The 23,569-nt window shown below is 37.5% G+C and overlaps 1 protein-coding gene across 1 annotated transcript in view; it reads left to right on the forward strand.

Moving 5' to 3' along the window:
* Positions 1 to 23,569, forward strand: part of LOC102805548 (uncharacterized) — a 30,225-nt gene that overhangs the window by 920 nt on the left and 5,736 nt on the right. The window contains exons 2-10 of the mRNA XM_085498263.1: positions 218 to 247; positions 19,796 to 19,866; positions 20,158 to 20,275; positions 20,922 to 20,996; positions 21,579 to 21,667; positions 21,784 to 21,946; positions 22,370 to 22,453; positions 22,705 to 22,847; positions 23,384 to 23,444. Coding sequence (XP_085354389.1) covers positions 218 to 247; positions 19,796 to 19,866; positions 20,158 to 20,275; positions 20,922 to 20,996; positions 21,579 to 21,667; positions 21,784 to 21,946; positions 22,370 to 22,453; positions 22,705 to 22,847; positions 23,384 to 23,444 — 834 coding nt within the window. The remainder of the gene's footprint in view (positions 1 to 217; positions 248 to 19,795; positions 19,867 to 20,157; positions 20,276 to 20,921; positions 20,997 to 21,578; positions 21,668 to 21,783; positions 21,947 to 22,369; positions 22,454 to 22,704; positions 22,848 to 23,383; positions 23,445 to 23,569) is intronic.

Raw genomic sequence — 23,569 nt, forward strand, 5'->3', positions numbered from 1 at the left:
AGTAAACTACAGGCTGAAATGCCAAGTGTGTGTACTCGTCCGTTACATGAATAGCCATTACGAGTCAATTGATCTGCTCTTAAACTATATTTTTGAACTTACTTAGTACGTTCGTTATTCTTCTTCCACGTTAAATTGGTGTCATTATCTTATCAACACGTTTTACCCGCGGCCATACATATAAATACTGATTAATGTGTACTGTTGTGTGTTGCAGATATATGTGGCAGTGAAGCCGAACAAAAAGGTAAGTGGCAATTTCTACGATCGATCGCTTTCTTATTGTGGCGACCGAAAATACGAGAAATTCGATTATTGTCAATAATCTGAGTTTGTTGCCATAGACACTCGCTTATTAGTACGTCTGTAACGAACATATATATAGATTTGAATGTTCACACTGCGTTCTTGATTTACTAGACCGGGTTTGGATATGAGCTGGCATGATATTGATACGCTTCGATTGGATATGATATTATATATAGTAGATAATATTTGATAATCGTTGTTCTAAGAAACTAATCAAATAGCTAGACGTGTTCAGCTATGACTCTTTATAGGTACGTAGAAGAACATGTTTAAACATTATTATAGGATGGGATGGGATGGGATAGAATAGGATATGATGGGATGGGATGGGATAGAATAGGATATGATGGGATGAGATGGGATAGAATAGGATATGATGGGATGGGATGGGATGGGATAGAATAGGATATGATGGGATGGGATGGGATAGAATAGGATATGATGGGATGGGATGGGATAGAATAGGATGGGATGGGATAGAATAGGATAGGATGGGATAGGATAGGATGGGATGGGATAGAATATGATAGGATGGGATGGGATAGAATAGGATAGGATGGGATGGGATAGAATAGGATGGGATGGGATGGGATGGGATGGGATGGAATGTTATAGGATGGGATGGGATAGAATAGGATATGATGGGATTGGATAGAATAGGATATGATGGGATGGGATTGGATGGGATGGGATGGGATGAGATGAGATGAGGTGGGATGGGATAGAATATGATAGGATAGGATGGGATGGGATAGAATAGGATATGATGGGATGGGATGAGATGAGATGAGGTGGGATGGGATAGAATACGATAGGATGGGATGGGATAGAATAGGATATGATGGGATGGGATGGGATGAGATGAGATGAGATGAGATGAGGTGGGATGGGATAGAATAGGATAGGATGGGATGTGATAGAATAGGATATGATGGGATGGAATAAGATGAGATGAGGTGGGATGGAGTGGGATAGGATGAGATGAGATAGGACATGATGGGATGGAATGAGATATCATGGGATGGGATAGGACAGGATTGGATCGGATCGGATAGGATAGGAAAGGATATAATAGGATAGGATATGATATGATAGGATAGGATACGATAGGATAGGATAGGAAAGGATAGAATAGGATAGGATATGATAGGATAGGATAGGATAGGTAGGAAAGGATAGAATAGGATAGGATAGGATAGGATAAGATAGGATAGGACAGGACAGGACAGGACAGGACAGGACAGGACAGGACAGGACAGGACAGGATAGAATAGGATAGAATAGAATAGGATATTTGATATTAAGTTTGATATTAATACGCGTAATTAGATAGGACATTAGCCTTGGATGATATTAATACAAGTGGATCGGTTAAAATATTTGCTGATTATGATATTAATACTGGCGGATTGGGTGGGATATTAGGTGGATATGATATTAATGAAAGTTTATCTCGTGTTATATTTGCTTGTGAGGATAACGTTTACCAAATGAGATGGTTGATTTCAAACAGTTGTTAAAATTTTGTTTCGAATTATATATTCACGCGCTTAGTATCTGTGAATTGCAAAAGGAATTGTTTAGTTTTAAAGTGGTTCATTTGCATACAATTTGCATACAACTGTAAATTTATTAATTGTTCACTGTTTTTTTTTTTAATTTTGCCATAGAGTAAAGTTCGCTATATATTAAATGCACGTCAGCATGTAGAATATTGAACAATAGAACTCATTGTTTTTCTACCAAACGCGTGAACTTAAAAACCTAGTGAAATAGCTCAAAACATCGAAATAGTGAAGAAAATAAATGGGTTTACAGTGTTCAAGTTATAGGATATAATGTTTATCATAATACTACAACTAACAGTCTAATAACTACTGTTCCTAAATTAACGCTAAGACTGGTTGGGTGGTTAAGGTATTCCGGGCGTAACCGTCCAATATTTCATTTGCAAAGACATTCATGTTAATTGCACGACCAGGACACAATTACAGCGGTTCCGACAACCAGTTCTACCTTCTTTTTTTTCTTGCAAAATCTAAAGTAATGCTTATTTGAAGCAACGTGATCTTAATCTTCCCCTCAGGCTGTTTACAAATTACCTCCTGTGTGATAATGGTCGTTGTTACTGTGCCAGCATTACGGCTTTGTGCGATTGAATTACCGTCAAGTGTCCCGAGCATGTGCTTGCATGTATGACTGGTCTCTTTACTGTTTGACCTGTTGACTCTGTTCATAATGGCTATATTCACGTTGTAACCTAAGGGGATGTTTTGGTAAAGTCACATCAAACACAAGAATTCTATCAGGGGCAGGGCGCATTTATGGACCATTTGCTTTTAAATCACAACACACTGTATCGTTATTCGACAAGAAATAGTTGTTTGTTTATGTCGTCGCCATGGCCACGGTGTCAGTTCATCTATGTGTTGTTGTTTTTTCCAATGGTGAATTTGGACCATCGATATACATATATCATGTTTTTGATAAATTGCATGTAGTCGACGACACTATAAATACACATATAAATAAATAAATAAATAAATAAATAAATAAATAAATAAATAAATAAATAAATAAATAAATAAATAAATAAATAAATAAATAAATAAATAAATAAATAAATAAATAAATAAATAAATAAATAAATAAATAAATAAATAAATAAATAAATAAATAAATAAACTCGCGCATAGACACAGCTTTTTATTGTCACTTAATTGTTCACTAGCCCTAATAAGACAACACAACTTGATATACTGTAGGTATACTGACTACCACATTCGATGTCTCTTTCTATAATGTGGCTGTAATATAACGTCGATATATGATCGGCGCTAGCGTACTGAATTCCGCCGATGTCTAGGTTGCCCCGATGATCACGTCAGGTACGGAATGACAGTTATATCCAAAACAACCGATTTGTCCGTATTTATTTTAATTACCTGAAGCAAAAATCAATAAATGCATTAAACAGTTGCATATATTGTTTCCAACACAGGCTTGGTGGAATGCCACTTTAATAAATGTATCGTGGAGGCGCCGCCATGTTTATTATAGTATTTTTTTAAATTTTAGCTTGAGATATTTGCAGAAATTTCAACAATGAACAATAGTTATTCTACTCCTGTTTTGTTTGTTTGTTTGTTTTGTATCCATTGCTCTTATGTGCGAACAACTGGTAGAGTGACACCTGCGTGGTGACGCAGAATGACTTGACAATGTCATGATTTGTTGTTAGAATATTTATCCACACCGCGTGAGGATAAACCATACCATCGTAATATATATCAGCAGAATTAGCTCATTTGTCTTACTTACTATGTTTTGCGGTTGTAAATGTGCACTTCTGACCAGCATCTTATTTTAAATTACTCCATCTGAATAAACGTATAGCCGTTTACAATATGCATGTGAGTACACGTATGGCCGTTTACAATCTGCATGTTCATGAACGTGTGGCCGTTCACAATCTGCATGTTCGTAAACGTATGGCCATTTACAATCTGCATGTTCGTAAACGTATGGCTGTTTGCAATCTAAATGGAAGTACACGTATGGCCGTTTACAATCAGCATGTGAGTAAAGGTATGGTCGTTTACAGTCTGCATGTGAATAAACTTATGGCTGTTTACAAACTTTATGTGAGTAAACGTGTGGCCGTTTACAATCTGCATGTGAGTAAACGTGTGGCCGTTTACAATCTACATGTGAGTAAACGTGTGGCCGTTTACAATCTGCATGTGAGTAAAGGTATGGCCGTTTACAATCTACATGTGAGTAAACGTATGGCCGTTTACAATCTACATGTGAGTAAACGTGTGGCCGTTTACAATTTATATGTGAGTAAACGTGTGGCCGTTTACAATCTACATGTGAGTAAACGTGTGGCCGTTTACAATTTACATGTGAGTAAACGTGTGGCCGTTTACAATTTACATGTGAGTAAACGTGTCTCCGTTTACAGTCTGCATGTGAGTATAGGTATTGCCGTTTACAGTCTGCATGTGAATAAACGTATGGCTGTTTAAAACTTTGTGTGAGTAAACGTGTGGCCGTTTACAATCTACATGTAAATAGACGTATGGCCGTTTACAATCTACATGTGAGTGAACGTGTAGCCATTTACAATCTACATGTGAATAAACGTGTGACCGTTTACAATCTGCATGTGAGTAAACAAGTGGCCGTTTACAATCTACATGTGAATAATCTACATGCGCATGTACATTGAGTTCAGCCGTCTGCAATCTGTTTATGAATACTCGATTAGCCGTTTGCAATCTGCATGAATAGGTGTGGCCGTATGCAATTTGAACGACATGAATACAGGTGTGACCGCCTACAATCTGGATTTAAAAGAATAGGTGATTTTCCGCACAATGCATGATGCATGGAAGACGCGCGTCGAACGTCTGCCGCAAAAATCGAACGATTTGATTTTGAACTAGAATTTCTTTATTTCGTAGCTCACATCGACCAGCTGATCTTCGACAGAGGAATTTTGCTCCCGAATAGCCTCACTTAAGGTAGAAGCCTACTCATAAATTAAAAAAAACCAGAATTTATTCATTTTGCAATAAATTGTACTCCACGGCAATATAAGATATTGACCTTAAAAAAGTTGGGGTCACCAGCCTTTTTTTCGAGAAATTGATGGTTGTATTTTAGTGGGAAGTCGCCATTTTGACACTATTATAACACTTTTACCACAGGTTCCTATGGCAGTGATATTATGCAATTTCTCAAAATCTAGCCTGGTGACATAGGCTGAAAAAAATCATATATTGTTAATGATGGAGTACTTTTTGTTGTTCTGAATTATTTAAAAAATCTGGGTTTTAAAAAGTGTCAAAAATTGCAATTTTTCTTTAACATTGTGTTCTATGGAATTGTTCTAAAAATAGCAATTTTCAAGAAATATTAAGACACGCTTCTCAAAAAGCTTAACTGTAACACACAAAATAATGCTATTCCATTGTACCATGGGACATTAGCTTCATGATTGTACATAATAAACTAATGAACATTGTCATGCGATTTATGACCAATTTTGTCAGAAATTATGACTAGGCTTCTACCTTAATCGAAATTGTCTATCATCAAATGTGTACAGCACATTATTGAGCATAGAAATGACCCCAAAATACTTTCGCGTTTGTCGGATCCCACGCGATGTTTGACGCCACTACGACGCTCAATCTCCTTCCCAGAGGCCTTTGCGCTTTACGCAATAGTGCCTCTGCCACAGGCAGCCTTCAATTTTGTGTTCAATCACCTCACTACGCACGGTCATTTTCCTGTAGCTGTTACATCTGAAAACGTACTTCAAAAAATGGAAAAATACGTATGTGACATCCGAACTATTTATTAATGTCAGACATCAGTAAAAACGTAAATACGTACCATTTTATCGCGGACTATGTTTTGAAAGGTAATGTCACTGTAGTGAAATGGCGCACATGATACACTAAAACTTGGAATTCGAAGAAAAAACGTTCACGTATATACATTAAAAACTAATTTCACTGAAAGGGGTTTCTTAACATTTCTGTTCATCTTGTATTCTGGTGAATATTTCAATACTATTTCTGGCTTGAACGGGTTCGATTTTGCGCGTCTAACAGCTATAGAATACACAGGTTCTAGTAAGTTTATAAAGTTAGTCATTTATTGTAGAAACTAATGCTTTGGCATGTAGGAAAGAATTGCACTTTTCTAACGCAAGTCATGTATATTTTAATCTAATTAACTGAACATTTTATTCGAAGTCGGGGTGTGAAACGTCTTATTAAAGTGATTAAAGTAACCAAGCGACTTACGCATAACTTTGTTAACCGACAGGGTCTTGTAGTTGGAACATATTCGAATATGCAAATTAGTTCTATGCAAAGCTGCTTTGTGCAGTGATGACAAGTAACGCGCATCGAACTGTGCGGAGTTCGTACGACGCTATGACCTTTGTTTGTCCTGTTTTTACGTTCGATTTCACGCATTACGCGTGATTCTCGCAGTGAATGGAAAATAGTCTATTGACGTCAGTTTATAGGTGACATGGCCAAGAGTGGTATATCACCTTTTATATAGCTCTCAACAAATTGGCTACGCTCACTTGCATTCCCCGTGAAGACGGCGTGTGCCTTTGAGATAAGACACATCTTCTTGCTTGAGTCATTTGTGTTCTATTATTTCTTGAGATTTTGAATGTGGGTGCTCATTGCTCATCTATGGTATGATCTGTGAGATACGACAAATATTCAAAAAAAAAGTGTCGACATGCTTGAGTAAGGGACGACGTCAAAAGATCGATGTCGGATAAAAAACTTATTTCCTTTAGTTTTAGGGTGGGGGGTTTTGACCTAAAAAAGTTTGCATCCGACAAAAACGATTTTATTTTTTAATGAAGTCAAAAAAATCTTGGAGTATTTGTAGCTCGTTTTTTTTCTATCCAATCATGGACAGAAATAACCGAAAAGGGAAAAAAAACAGAAAAATGGTTTGGTTCGAGTGTAAATCTGTGCGTCAAATGAGGTGCATTTGTAAAATCTTTTTACACCCACCCGACAGCCAACTGCTATGCCATACTACTGTTCAATTATCAATTTGTATTTAATGGTGAATGTAATCTGACGCCATGACCAATATTTATCAATTAAGTTTCAGTGGGGGGTAGGGGGGTTTGGAAAAAAACTAAAGGAATTAAGTTTTTTTTATCTGACATCGAATCTTTTGACGTCGTCCCTAAACGTGTCTGACTTGTCATTTAACGAATCACGGTGAAGCGTAAATTCTAATATTTCAATAGCTATACAATAACTTTTATTACAATGACAATGGTCGTTTGTATTATACATCATCCAGCTCCAAACTCACTAAAAGATTCAAATCTCTATAGTTGCTATAGTAACGGCTGGTAGCTGTAAAATCAGTTTTTTCAGTGCTGTTTGGACACGAAGGTACCTGGCGAAAAAAAAAATGTACAGTCAAAAATTGTGAGTGCTCTAAAGTAAAGTTCTTGCCCGTCAACAAAGTGATTGAAAATCATGGTTTTTGGTCATTTTAAATCACCACAGTCGTCACCTCGCGTCGTGTTTGTCGTACATGCCACATGGGTACATGATGGGTCGCCTATATTAAAACGATTCGCATACATTTGAAAAAAGTGAGTCATCGGTGTTGTAATATGTGATACTTTATTACAATATATTATGAATAATAGTAATATATTATGAATAATAGTAATATATTATGAATAATAGTAATATATTACGCGGGGACTTGGCTAGTTCATCGATTGGCTTACAACTGTGTGCCATCTAATGGCATCGTAATAAATGTCCCGGATGTCCACTGAATTATAGTATACACGTCCAACACAGCACATTGCCGATGTCACGGTGTCATATAGAGGCGCTAGTCGCCGATGCTACATGGCACATGAGATCTTCTGATGATCGCACATGAACCAAATATGAACAAAGAATATACAACGTGTAGAAAAGTTAATTATCAGTAGAAAATGCTAAAAAGGATATCTCACGGTATGTAAAAAAGAACGTCGATATCATTGGTATTCTAAATAAAAACTAGAATTCAAGTTGATTTAATTAGATAAGATTAGATTTTTAATTATATCGAGGTGAGGTAAAAGAATGAATACTGAACAAGTCCGTAAATGTAGTGAGTGCATGTACGATCAATAAACCTGTTCTTTTCTTTGTCTTATCCGAGAAAGAAATAGCGCCACCAGTGTTCGCCATACATTATGAACTGTTCGTACCGAGTCATTGAGTCATTGACACGCAGATCGCCAAAAACCAAGCGATTGGAGACCAACCTTTAGTCTGTGCTGAATAACGCCACCTGTGTTGACACAATGCGTACCGAGTATTTTATCTCGCCCCTAGAGCATTACACCTTTCCTATAAATAGCGCCCTCGTGTGACGAAAGCTTTTGTATTTGTATTTCTTATTTTGATTTTATTTTATCATATTTTGGCAAACAATTTAAAACCCCGATAAAAGTCCTAACACAATAAAGGTATATGCATTTATAAACAAAGATATTATTAATTATTAAATACAGAATCAAAATAATAATAAAGCATGTTACAGTCTAAAAAGGCACTAATAAATCTTGCTTAAAAAAACTAATAAAAATATCAATATCATTAATGAAAGACATTTACCCGATGTTTTATGTTTAAAATAGAATGTACAATTTCGTAAAACGTGGTTGTACATGAATGGGTTCAAATAAAATACACGTTGTGAGTAGCCTGTCAGTGAATGGATTTCTAGAGTGTGAAAACAAGATCAGGAGTTTTTTTACCAACTTTAGTTCCGCCAAATCACAGCAGTTAAACACCCGCTTTACGCGTGAGATAAAAATGGTGTTTTTCACTCATTCTCAAGCCTTTTGGCGAATCGTCACGTGACCTTGACGTGTGTATTTGTGTACATTTCAACAATATGAACTTAGCACAAATCAATTTAATAAATTTCACATTATTGATTTTAGAATTTTACGGGCTGTGATGTCACAGGAATAGTCGATATTCCGTCGGGTTTATGTATATATTTTCAAATCGACTACAATGTACTGAGTTACAAGTACATGGTTTTCTACTTAAACACCGTGTTGTGAATTTAACTGATCAATACAAGCTTGTATATACTACTCTGTAAACATCGTAAAAACACAGTCCAATGTTTACTTTTTGTCGTGTGAATTACACCTTATCATAAAATATGAAAAAAAAAAGGAAATTAAATTAAAAATCATTATAAAGCACCATTTGTTTTCAAATATAAAACTGTCCGTCGCATTTTGACAAATCTGTTTTGAGAATAGTGAGTGGTGGCTGCCGTTTTTATAAGGCAGTTTTAACTAATGTTATTCAAATGTACTGTTCGCTCCATCGATGCGAATTATTAAGTGTGAATATGAATATAATTATACTCTCCTATATATCAACATCATTGAGAAATAAAATGTGTTGATCCAATATCGCTTGAAACATAAAACCGCTAGAGGGACTGTGATTCAATTATGCTATCCCTGACATTGAACGAATTTTAAATTATTGCTGACTTGTATCATAATGCAAACGTCGTTAGGTCCCCTGCCGGATTTAACGGTACACTTTAAACACCAAGTACGCTCTCAAGAATATTAGTTTTAATGCGTTTGTGCAAACAAGGCGGCGGCGCCCCAGGGGATAATTGTCGTTTCGTCGCTATCGGTGAATATAAAAATAAATGTCAATAAAATACCACAAATAAAACTGCTATTAAGCGATAAAGAGTGGGAATTATGGACCGTGTTCTTTCTGTGAAGTATAATTGGTTGCGTTAAAATTTGAGATCAAAGAAACGATCTTTGGTTATGGAGTGCATAGCAACGACATTATAGTCCATGTGTACCAAACTAATGTATACGAACGCGTCAAGTGATGTCACAACGAAGATAAGGCATACTCATTACCGGGCCGCCGAGAGTCGATCAAAACGACTGTTGCATACGACGTTCAATGAACGATGTTGACACATGTCTCAAGTACGCTTTAAGTTTCTAGTGTACATATACATATGTTCCATCGATACGTTTCCATGGCAACTGGACGCTATTATCATGGGCAAATATCAATAATGAAAATATTGATTGATTTACGTTTCGTTCGTTATGTACAACCCGGCAGCTCTGAGCTATAGTCAGCGGGGTGCTCGGATTCTCGATGTATTCGTCCAAATACAGTCGCTCGTTTTACCTCCAGCGACCAATCCCGTCAATTTTAGCTGGACGGACGCCATCGCAGTCGGAGTATCTAGTATGGCGGAAACGGAGACACGGTCTGCGAGAGAAAAGAGAACAGGTAGGAAGAGAAGTTTTGAGGTGATGTGGTTGATCTGTGGTATGTCGGAATATATACTTACGCTTTGGATGTTGATGATTACACATATTGATGGATATATATTGCCGATTTTGAAATCATTGTGAATATATCTTAATAGAATGTGAACAAGGCTACTCGTTTTGATCTTTTTTTTAACCAAAATGTGGAATGTTTGACCCAGGTTTTATGATAATGATGTTTATTTCTACAATTTTCTTCAATTAGTATATTAAAAAAAAAATAAAACGATTTTTTGTTTTCAAATGTAGAAAAGTGTACTGATTCTCAAGACAAGTCGTTGTCAAGGAAAATATTCATTATAGTTGTGGTATCCACATTTCCGGCTTGTTGCTATGGGGATAGTGGTATATTTTCATATTACACGTTAGTGTAGTGTATATAACGCAGCTGTTCATTTTACACACTCCTATAGAGAGCGACGATCGTTATTAACAAGCACAGCCTTCTTTACTTTAAAAAAAAAACATACGTCAAATATGATCGATCTTTTTTCAGCAGTCTGCACACACATTGAATGCTTTATTGTGTTTGACGATTTCGCTTTCTCTCCCCTGTCAGGACAGACGCACCTCAATTACGGTTGAGAATACGTACACCAGCATCGCACTCACATCGTCGCTGTGAATGGACACAGTCGCGCATAAGTGGTGGAAAATCACTTAGTTAAATAGAAGACTTATTCATTTCGCGCTCTAATGATATAATTGACCCATTTCTGCGATTTCTTACTAACCAATTTCGTAAATGGCGTTTTTCTGTAAGTAGGGCTACATAAAACATACTTCAATGCGTGGATTCCGGTTTGTTTCGCTTAATCCCAATTTCACGTGAACCTTGCTTTATTTATTGGAAACCTTCGAGATACGAAGTCTCACTGTTCTCGAGTTGTATCTTTATCGCGTGTTATCGCCTGAAGGGATTTACTGGTCACTGATAATACGCGGTATTTGAAGACTCTCATATCTTTTTTGACGAATGAGATAACTAATCTGTCAGTACTGAGTGAGATTATATTTTGAGTTCAGCAGTGTGTCTCGGTAAAAACCCAGAAAACAATATTTATATTTTGTGTCATCGCGCGCCTTTTCAAAAGTTATTGTGTCCGAATTTAAGAAAAATGTTAGATCTGAATAAAAACACAAAGTTAGTGACAACTTTAATAATTAAAAAACGCCCACGCGTGTCGATTTTGGAAAACAGGCTGACCATTGCAGAAACTGGACCTAAGCAGTTGATGACTGCATTAGTAGGATCATATCTAAAGGGGGAAATTGACATAAGGTTGTATCGCTGTGCATGTGCGAGTCGCATGAGACTTTGGACAGTAATGTTATTTTCTTAGTAGAACACATTACGTAATGTAATGTGTGTCCCGTTTCATATATTATGTCGGAGAATGCACACGTAGACTGTGTTATCTGAAACTGTCGATGCTATTCGCCAAACACATGGGAGAATCGTCATTCGCGACCCTTTCACATATATCCGTCAATTCTTTTCTTTTATTACATTTCTGCGTGTAGATCATTTCTCTATTGTGTGTCACATGGCTAGTATTTGTTGCTTACGCTCTCGACCACTCCATATTTACCCCGCCTGGCAAAGATCACTGGGCCCTGGAGGCATTCAACATACTGTGAAAAACTTTACTTTCGTAAGAGTCGAGTTTACAAAATGTTTTAATTGCTTATGGATTACATCATACTAAGACCAGCTCACACACACACTATACTTGTACTGGTCGACGTTTTTCCCGTAAATTAATAGCTTAACTTGAATACATCCGAAGTACGTATATGTAATCCCAGAATGTGAATATTGAGCAATTCCGCCAATGTAGTGTTTGTACGCAACACTTAATGCTATTAAGTGAAACGTCAATGTCTTGTTAAATCATCATGTCCATATTCCGAACTCGGGCGGATGCCAGTGCCACTATTAGAGAGATTTGCTATATGAACAACGTGGCCACTAGTTAAAGACGTCAGTGCAGTGGTACGTGCAAGTGACGACAGTAAATACACGTTTCACTGGATCAAAAAATAGTTCTTATTCTAAGCCATTTATCGAATTTGTGTGAAAGTGGAGGCATGTCACAGACCATTAACCTATGTGATTGACAGTAGAACACAAGTAAACCTACGAAGCGATGGCGCTCTCCAACACCGGGTCACTGCGATGGCGCCCTCCAACAGCAGGTCACTGCGATGGAGCCTTCTAACATCTTATTACCAATGAGCAGTGTGTTATTGAAACCACAGTCTCTCTGTTGAAACAAAATGGTTTTGGTCGGGTCCGTAGCATTCACTTAAAGCGGGGGATGTTGTCACCTTCGCATGCGACAGACGGCCATAGCGTGTGCGTCTACCCATAAGCCTTTGCGTTTTCAGCGTGCGTTGTTATCGTTGTTTGGGAATTAATTTCCGCGCGTGCGCAGGTGATGATCCATCCGCTTTAAAATGACGTATAACTATCGCGATCGTTGTTTCTCGGTGTTTATTGTGAAAAACGCTTTCCAATTCAGCACTATGCCACTTTACCATCGGTGTTAAATGTGTATAGCTGCACTATCCAAATATCAATTACATGTAAATGTACATGTGGGAAGGTGTAGGTAGGAGAATTATTACAGTGTATGTCGAAGTGGTATTTGAATACAGCAACTTTATTTGGAATTATAACTTATTACTTTCAATTATATATGTATATAAATGCTTTTAATCTAAAGTTTGTGTTTAGTGGTGCACAGCGCGTGTTCAAATTCAATGTAAACAAACACTACACGCGTTGTCTACGCCACTGTGAGATCCATATCGAATAGGACGCGGAGCGACGACCACTGCCCTTTAAGATTTTGGGGAGGCTTTCGGAGGACTAATGTTTCCAGTTCGAACTTCCACACAGAACGCGCTTGTTACATGCATCCTCATATTCTGATGTTACGGCGCCCTGTGTGGTGTAATTCTACAGTGACCATATTAATTAGCTCGTATTAATTATTCTCACTTACTTGAGGCAAGCAAATCCATACTTGAACCGTATTCTTAATCTGTATGGTACGTTCTTACTTTTAAAGAAACAAGCTCGATGGAATGTCTAAAGGGCGGCAGTCGTCGCGACGGTGTGAGACTCATAGCGACGTATACAACGCGTGTAAAATACATTGTTCATTCACATGAAATTAGAACACGCGCTACGTGACGACCACCGCCCTTTAAGAGGTGGAGGTCGTTGCGTCGCGTCCTGTTAGATATGCGACTCACAGCGACATACACAACGCGTGTAAAGTAAATGATATTCGAACACGTGCTGCTCGACTATCACCGCCTTTTAATGACCTTGTCAACTTTTGTCAAACTTTGTTCGTGGCCGTTTAAACTAACTTAAAATCGAGTTAAACGCTTCTGGGCGGAAAGGTCGTTGAAATCACATGGATAACTCGGGTGATTGGTGCCAAACACGCGACAGTATTCACGGGTGAGTGGTGTATCGGTGACACAGCCACGGCTGCGTGAAGAACGAAGTACTCAGTGGACTAGTGTATAACTTACGTATCGCGTGGCTTATTTGTGGCGTAAGTCTGTTCAGGTATAGCCACGTAAATATATTTTATCTGCCACATATTTATTCTGTGAAAGCAAACGTAGTGATGGCGTGAATGCGAACTGACTGCTACACCGCGTGTATATTTAAAAATATAATGCAAGGAAGCAGTTCGCGCCAGCCCAGGTAAGGTAAAACCGGCATTTTACACAAACCTGTCAGACAATATAATTAATACATAAATAAAAAATATTAAATAGGCGATAGTTCGTTGCCCTAAGTAATGCATCTAAATAGCTGGACGTTTCGAGAAATAGCTCCTCAACAGTAGCGTATGAGAATCAAGTTTGTTAACGTTGTTGTATATATATCATTGCCACGGCCGAAGTATTGGTACTACATCTAGACTTCATTTGGGTCGTAATCGGTGGTGCATTATTCATCTAAATACGCATGCTCAGTAGCACGTGAGAATATTGAACTTACCAAGGTACAGTGTAATACACAAAACAAAAGACAGCGCATTTTCATTTCGGGTGATCGGGTACTCACGAATTCCACAAATCCAAAAAATTGAAAATGTGCTTTTCAATCTTTGTTTGTTTTCGAAATAACGTCACGGTTAATTTGACTTCTGGGTGACGTCTTTATTTCCCATAATTCTATGCGTATTCTAAGTGTCTATATTTGAAGCGCCATATATCGTGCTCGTGAGACTCACGCGACGTATACAACGCATGTAAAATACGTTTGTTAGTTTGCACGAAATTCGATTACACGCCACAATTTGACACACAAATCATGGAATAAGGTTTAATGACTATGTCAGAATACTGAGATGACGAAGTTCAGTAACTGAAATTGCGGTTAAAAGTTAATCGATACTTTGTCATGACTTCGCCAGTCAATGACTGATTGAGGACAGATCAACACATTGTCTTCCGTGCGATAATCGTCATGACTTCAAGTTGAGTCGAGTTGACAGAGTGTTCCGCCTTATTTGTCGCAATAAAAGACGAATAGTGTATGTTGCGTACTTGACAGACTGTTCAGTTCCCTAATTCGTTTTGAAAAGGCACATATACAATAGAATATCGTTCATGTGGGTTGTCATGAAGGGGGTCGATTACGTTGCTGTCCCGTGTCAACGCATGTGCCGTCAAACACTTCTCGGCAAAGCCAGCTCGGGACGGTGAAATGAAACAGTACACACGGCGACAAAAGCGACAGCCAGCAAGCTGACAAGCATCAGTAAAAGCGTGTACAAAGGCATGGTAAACACGACCAAGGAAAACACACTTTTGGTATTTGCGGACAGCGATCCGCCCGATTTGTTCCGTTGGTTTTAAAAAGGATCTAAACATGTCTGAGTATAGTCGTAACTTGCGTTCTGTGCGCTCACTCGCTCGCCCAGCGACGGTGCCAGCGACTCGTATCGCGAGGATGCAGCCCACGGTAGGAGAGGGACTTACTGATCAGGAAATCTTAGAGGATTATCTTGATTATCGTATGCGAAGACCTAGATATTTAGAGGTATGTACAAGCCTCAACTCAAAGTATATTTGCCGGTAAACTGGTTACTTATAACAGAGATGAAAACAATAAATATTGTATTGTGTATTTCGGTAACATTTCGAATTCAACAGCCACTCTAGGTTAATTTGTCGACACTAAAACCAAAGATATCCGTCGACAACAGGAACTAGATGTTGGCTACGTATTGCGTCTCTAATGTGAGACTTCAGTTTTAAGCCTGGCGGTGAATCTGGCAGACTTGTAATGTAATCCATTGTATATTTCTCTTTATGCAGTATTATCGCCACGGTATACCATGTAACGTCTGTGAAAACACCTTTAAATTTCTCACAAATTTTAGTTTTAAAGCAGTTTCGATTCACTTGCGGTGCCAACATTATACATTTTGAAACACACAGGAATACAATGCATGCGATGCTATAGGTTGTGTTTTTGTGTATGTTTTCGAGTATGTTGACAATATAATAATGAACTATAGGTATACGTGTTATACACGTGTAAGCATCACCATGCCAACTAGAATATTTATTTGTGTTCGAGCAAAAAACTATTCACATACCATTGTCATAAATATACATCAAGTCACATGACGCACTGTCCTTGTGTTTACCAAAGATTTCGCATCACAAAAGTATTTCATAGATTAAAAAAATAAATAAACCATTATGTAGATCGATAAGTGTTACAGCACAAGAAAACTCATTATGTGTTATACAGTAAATGCAATTATGTAACACCTTTATTAACATATTAATCCCAAATAATGTTACATTGTCTTTCCGGTGATTCTATTATATTCTATATTTTAGTCATTAGTTTGTAACTACTTTACTATTGTATAGTAAAAATAACGGCATTTAATAGTTCCAGAAATATGAAATCGTCTGTGTTTAGTACCGTCATTGCATAATACAAATACACCAGTTTGCTTCAAGCCGAAACAGTTTATTCTTATGTGCATGTGGTGTCAATATCAGTATCAATGTGCATATCTGTGGAAATAGTTCACAAATGTGTTTTTTTGGGAGGGGTGTGTTTAAATCTAAAATAAACCGGATGCTTTGTAAAAACGTTTCACGATGAGCGTGTTAACCACAATAAATACGAGTCAAAAGCTTAGCACTTTTCCCTTTCTTTAAAAAAAATTCTTCACTGTTTATTAAAGTGTTTTCATTACAACATGACTTCTATAACACCACAAAGCCAATATATCTAACGGACGCCCTTCTGACCGTTGTGTCAACTTGCATGTTAATATGCTGCAACTCTGATACGCTTGAAGAGCAGTTGTTAGAAATTGTCAATGTGCACAATTTGGTTATGTCAAGTATTTGACAACTCGATTTCAAGACGTGACTTTTGTAAATTTTTATCGCAACGTATGTGCGTTACTTGGGTACAACCAGCCTTGCAAATCTTTATGTTGACGTGTCCCATAATTGGACGGACATCGAATCGTTGGGCAGTCCGCTATTCATTCTATTTATTAGCGTCGATCGGCGAAATAATTCTTTCAAATTAAAGTGATGCTATAAAAATGTTTGGCTTGATGTACGGTTTTTGTTGACTTTGCTTTTCTTATTTCAGAGTTGTTTTATTCCGACGTCACTTATTCCATATAGCACCAGACTAATAATAGACTGCCCTCGTTTCTATTGTCAACAATATCTCACTGCTCGTCTTTAAAGATATTGCGATGATGGACAATAACGTAAACCCCTTTCAGGAAACCCTCTCATGGGTGGATCCAGTGTATGTTCTTAACGGAATACTACTAGTTATGGGTCAGTTTTGGTCGTGTGTTATGGTCCGCATGCGCGACGTGACTGAAAAATGATGTGCGTTCATTATTGTATGTACATGTATATTGACGAATATACTGAACACTTGTTTTTCAATAATCGCAATGTTTTGTTAATGGTTCGTATATATATAAGCGTGAACTTTTCACCCCTCCTAAGATGCCGACAACATAATGCAGAATATCCTATCTCGTCACCTCCGTGTCGACTTTATTTAAAGTTACCTTTTGCTGTGTCTTTCTTCGTACCGGAGTTCACCCCGCTATCTGTGTCCAATACAATACATACGGATATTGGACGGGTGAACTATAACGTATTCACTTGTCATCCATTTAGTTGCGTCACCGGTCATTATTTCGCCTATAGGCTTCTGTTTCGCAATCACGATTTTTAAAAAAAATATATAAAAACAACTGATCAAAAATAGCCGTCCGTTGCAAAACTATACATCAATATAAAATTTGAATAAGAAAATAACATATTAGAATTAATTACATAGATTACTGTAAGTCCAGTGATGATAATATGGACAGTATGAAACCCGTCAATGGCAATTCACAACACTCCGTGCCGGGAAATGAATCATAATACAAGTCACGCACTCTAGTAGCGTAGCGCTGCTGTGGCGTCAGAATGACGTAATGACTGAAAGCCCTAACCGACAACTGTGCCGACATTTAGTCACTATGGTGCCTTCTTCTCGTTCTGTTCGAACGTTTCATGATGTGTTTCGTTCAGGTGTAATTTCAAAAACACTAAGTACTTCCACTGTTAAAACACTTTATTGTTGTCTTGTCGTTCGGCTTGACCTATAAGTAATAGCTGTCAAATACCTTTTTTGTGGAGGGGCATGAGAACTTAGCATGAAAAGTCTACCGCAAAATGTGTCTTTCGATCAGCCGATTCTCTCCCCAGGAAACTGTGTTTGGTTATGTAATCTCTCGTCATCTAGAATATAGTAAAATATCCAAAAACATTATTTTCAGTGACGGACGACTACAAATCAAAAGTACAACGATGTTTTGAACGGATATTTACGTCATAAACGGGCTCTATCGCTAAAAAGGATTATGTATAATGGTATAATTCAGGTTTTCTGAATTACATGGCCCCAGATGCTCCATAGTTATTGGTTATCCGAGTGATAGTTGTCATATGTAGTTCCTGGACGCGTACGCTTATAAAGTTACTGGGCGGCGGTCGTCGCGCAGAGCGTGTTCGAAGCGTTGTATACGTCGCTACGGAACCCACATCGATCAGGACGCGGTGCAACGATTACCGCCATTTTATGACAATTTTAGCATTTTGGTTTATAGATTTAACATGAACTCCATCCATACGGGAAATACGTTATTAGCCCGATGAAACGTTTATCGTACTTACGTAGTTTTGTTCAACACTGCATTTCAATGGGTAGACTGTGATTGTCATCATTTTTAGAATAGGCGTTCGTCTTTGGATAATTACAGCTGTCAAAACGTGCATTAGTTCCAGTTTAGTTCATTATTTACATATAAGGCTTGGAGCAAAATGAATATTTATTAGAATAATTAATTATAACCAGCCATTAAGTTAATTCATGTTGTTATTTCAGAAACCAGGCATTGTTGACTCGAGCGAAACATTTCCAATAAATACTGGGTACTAATTCTTCCAGTGCAGTGTGAATTAATACTATTCATTACACTGATTTCAAGTGTTGATTTTTGCGTATGACATTATTTTCTCTCTATCCTAGAGTCTTTTACCCGAGCGCTTTGTTTTCTTTTTTCTTTAAATTATGCCCTGTAACCGTGAATCTTCGCGTAAACAGTGAACATAAAAATATCATAATCTAAAATGTTTAATTGAAACTACAATTAATTAAAAATGCTATTCTCCGTTGATAATCTAATCATGTCAACGCATACTTTGTAAGCATAACATAGTTCATCCCGGGGACAACTTGAGTTCACGACGGATCGAATTGACGTCACCTTTGATCTACAGCAAGGGACTATGGTATTATTAATCTGACGGTGCCACAGACTGACGCGTTCTGCGTGATCTGTTGCATGATGGGATTTATGACCAGAAACGGACAAAGGCGGACGATTGTTAGTTAGTCACGCTGGCTAAGTCCAAACATCCCAATGAATTACCTGAAAATTAAACCAACATGGAATAAACGATAAACTTCTGCTGCTCCTCATTAGAAATTTATATTTAATGAAAAATAACATGACGAGAAACATATTGAATATTCTGTTACAAGTCTGGTGCTTTCATGTTCCAGTCGATTGTATATGCAATCATCGCGTTGGGAACCAACTGTTGGGAAGGTATAACGCATGTAAACTCATGCATGGATTCGCACTGGATCTCTTCCCAGAATTCTTCTATATATATATGTACACTGTAAGCCAGCTGTGATAAAACAATACCTAACAGTGGCGAATTTAGAGGGGACACATTGAAGTTGCTAAGTTGTGTATACTCATCGCCCGCCTGCCAGTGCACGGTGTTGTTCGGTTCGGACATTTCTCCCTGACAGTGGAGTGCTTCGCCGGAACATTCACCTTGAAAATTCAAGATGCCGTATACTGTGATGGTGTAATTATCTCTCTGGCAATAAAAGCCCGCCACATTTCACAAAGGGTGTAATATCGTGTAAAATGGCGTATAACGGTTTTTGTGTTTACTTCACAGCCTATTGAGAAACTACAGCGGATAGCCAGAACGGTGCGTGTTGTAGCAGGAATATGTCTTGCATTGAAAAGGTGAGAAGACATGTTATATTGATAGTTACTGTAAAGTACATTATTTTCAGTTTCAATCTAGAGAATATATTCTTTTTCTATATTTTACATTCAACTCATCAAAAGTTGTTTCAAAGGGGTATCATCGAATCCCGCGCACTACACTCACATACGTTTGTAGCTGGCATTTTTCGAAGTAAATAATTATGATTGCATATCGACCGTTTCCATGGAAACTGAGATGTGTATTTTTTCTTTATTCCTTATTTTCGAGCTGAACATATAATACATTGTGTTGATCGCCCTCAACAGTTACGTGAAGGAAGGAGAATCGAAACAATGGTCGCTGATCGAAATGCAGTTGAATCTAGAGGCTGATATGAAAGACAGTCTTGCCTTCGATATTAATTTATTCAAGAAGTTCAGAGTGGTGAGTCAAACGGAAATATTCGCTATCAAAGTACATTAGGGGTGACAATGAGATACACCGGGGTGGTAGAAAAACTCAAGCTGCGAGTCGCTTCTGTATTTCTGTATTTTTATCTAATTTTTTTCTGTGCGGTTTGTATTCCAAATCTACCCTCCAGAGTTTATCATCGACAATCTCCTACAATGATGATAGTGAATACAATGATACGTTTTACGTATCTGTCAACATAAATATTGATTCTCCCCAATCAACTCAATTCCCTGTGTTCATTTCAAACGCTAATATTATTAAGTCTGTCATTCTAAGGACGAAGTATGTACAGTAGAGCAAAACAGGTCAACAAAACCAAATTATTTTATTTTATTTTATTTTATTTTATTTTATTTTATTTTATTTTATTTTATTTTATTTTATTTTATTTTATTTTATTTTATTTTATTTTATTTTATTTTATTTTATTTTATTTTATTTTATTTTATTTTATTATTTTATTATTTTAATATTTTACAGATCTTATATTTATTCTATTTTTTCTAACTGACTAAATACAACATAACAGCTGGAACAACAGTTATGTATATCGGCGATATTGAACTTGAGCGTTACATTCTCGTCATTCTTTTCTAAGTATCTTTTTTTTAAGTAGACGCGTGGTAGCGAGAAGCTTAAGAACATCTTATTGACGCAGCCAGCCCATAGATCAAAAGAAGAAATCCAAGTGGTGAGTTCTATGTCTTAGATTTTCATAAATGACCGGGGTATTGAAACTGAAACAATCCAAAATATCGTCCTTATCGTCTCTGTTCAACGATAATGAGGGCGTAATCACCTGGGTCAAAGGTGAGACCAACATGTGGTCTTTTGTTTACAACTTAGCGGCTGTGTACCTGTGGGTTTATTCTGTGTGTATTTGGATGTTCTAATCTTGGTGTTTTTCCAGTGATTTCTCTTGGTGCAATCCAAATACAGTAGGTGTGTCTTGTTTACCTGAGATTTGCAAGAGTTTGAGCTGGCCAACATGTTAGTTTTTTCATATGGTTGATTACTGGCACGTTGAATTCCCATTTTTGAGCCATGTTTTCAACTTTCTTCATCATTTTCATATAGCAATCTCGTCATATGTTAACATTGTCGTCTATGGAAATTCAATTAGTGGTATGAGTCCTGAAAGACTTCCGTCCGCACCATCTTGCCATAAAGAATTCGCCCGCATACTAGTACCCATAAACAAGAAAAAGCTCTTCGCCGCTAGATGGCGCAACTTATAGAAACGGTGTTTTATAAAATCTTCTCTTCTATACAGGTGATGGCGCTGCTTCGCCACAACAAAACTTTTCAAGAGTATCCTCTAGATACGCAGTTAGATCTAATTAAGTGCATGGTGTATCAAAGGTGAGTTTTGCATTTCAGGGAATTCCACCTGATAATTATTGTTTTTTTATTAAGCTAAGAAATATATCGATTTCTCAACCACGTCCTCAGTTTTCGTTCCATGCTTACCTTTCCAGGTACGAAGCACGTCGAATTGTTCTAAAACAAGGCCATCGACCTTTCGCGTTCTACATCATACTATCTGGCACATGCTTGGTGAATGTACAGGAAGTTGACTCCAGGACAGGACGTAGTATGGTCAGAACAGTGAGAGAAATTACAGGAGGAGACCAGTTTGGTGTAAGTCCACAACTACTACAAATGCCTTACAGTATGTTCAAATTGGTGGCACAGTTGGTAATCGTAATATACGGTTAACGCCTCCTGGTACCTATTTCAGATTCAGTCTATATTACATCTTTTTCACCACCAAAAATGCAAATGTAGATACTAATTTTACAAAATATCGCTAAAAATGTATATCCGTTCAGAAACTATAATACTATTCACTGACTGTTATTGTTTTTGGGTTGAGTGAAAATTGATGTTTTACGCGATTGGAAACATTTTCCGAAAATGTAGCCTGGAAATTGTACAATATTTTAAATACCTCTGCTTCATATACAAACAAAATAAATACGTAGTAAACGTCAGTACACGTCAGATGATGTTTTTGTATATATTTTTTTAATTTTCTTTCCTTTTCTTTTCGTGTGTTTCCAGGAAATCGCTTTTATGAATAATTGCACGCGCACGGCCAGCATTGTCTGCAAAGATGACGTAGAACTGTTAGTTATTCATGCAGAGGTAGGTACTTTATACCTTATAAAGCAATATTCGTATTTCCCATTGAGAAAACAAATAAAAACACCAACATAAAGGCGTCGATTGCGTATTTTGTGCGTACAGTACGTAGTACGTATGAATAAATTTGCATGTCTAATCAGCTAAACCGACCACCGTAACTAGGCGGTTATTGTACCAGCGGTTTCGGAGATCTGGCAAAACGTATAGATTCTATGATACTCCCTTCACGGTACTCAATTTATCTTTGTCAGGATTTTAACAGGATTATTCGCGTACCACTAGAACGGAAGCGAGAAGACCACATTGACTTCTGTAAAAGGCTGGATATGTTTAGAAACTGGCCTGTCGAGAAACTGAGAGAAAACAGACAAGGATTTATATATCAGTATTTCAAGTAAGTGCGTTCACCAGAAAAAAAAGATTAATTTCTTAGTACTTAGTACCTATAAATAAGGCTTACAACAATTGACATATTGTGACAATAACACTAATTCAGTGCTATGACAACGATGACGTACCATAATAAAATAGATATTTTGCCGAGACCCCAATTTCACATTTTATGTTGTTTTATTCGTTCATTTTAAAGCGGGAGGGTCGTCATCTGCGCACGCGCGGGAATCGAGTCCCAGGCGACGACAGCAACACACGCTAAAAACGCAAAGGCTCAAGGGTAGACGCTTGTTTGTAAACAATTACACGCTATGGCCATCTGACGACCCCTCCCCCGCTTTAACCATAATATTATTGTCACTTGTGAAATCACACTATACCTTATCATGGTATTAATCATAACGCTAGTCAGTCCTGCATTACAGTCTAGAATTCTCATTGAATGCATGTTTTAATATTTGGAAATGTATTCGTGTTATTCAGCTGAAGTAGGCCTTGATAGTAACTTACTTTACTTACATTTTTTTTAATTTACAGACAAGATTCAGTGATAGTGGAAGACACGAGGACTGCAAACTATATCATCATAGTGAAGGCCGTGAGTAGTCACTCTTGGGGGGGGGGTGTTCCAAATATCGTAGATGCGATTCTCAGATGGGTTATAATCGAAGGTGTCCACCCACAGTGCCTTCTAGTTCTGTCTGCTAGCCCTTGAGTTGGGTT

Source organism: Saccoglossus kowalevskii, chromosome 4 (assembly GCF_978046115.1).
Source record: "Saccoglossus kowalevskii chromosome 4, keSacKowa6.1, whole genome shotgun sequence".
In the NCBI taxonomy this organism is placed as follows: domain Eukaryota; kingdom Metazoa; phylum Hemichordata; class Enteropneusta; family Harrimaniidae; genus Saccoglossus; species Saccoglossus kowalevskii.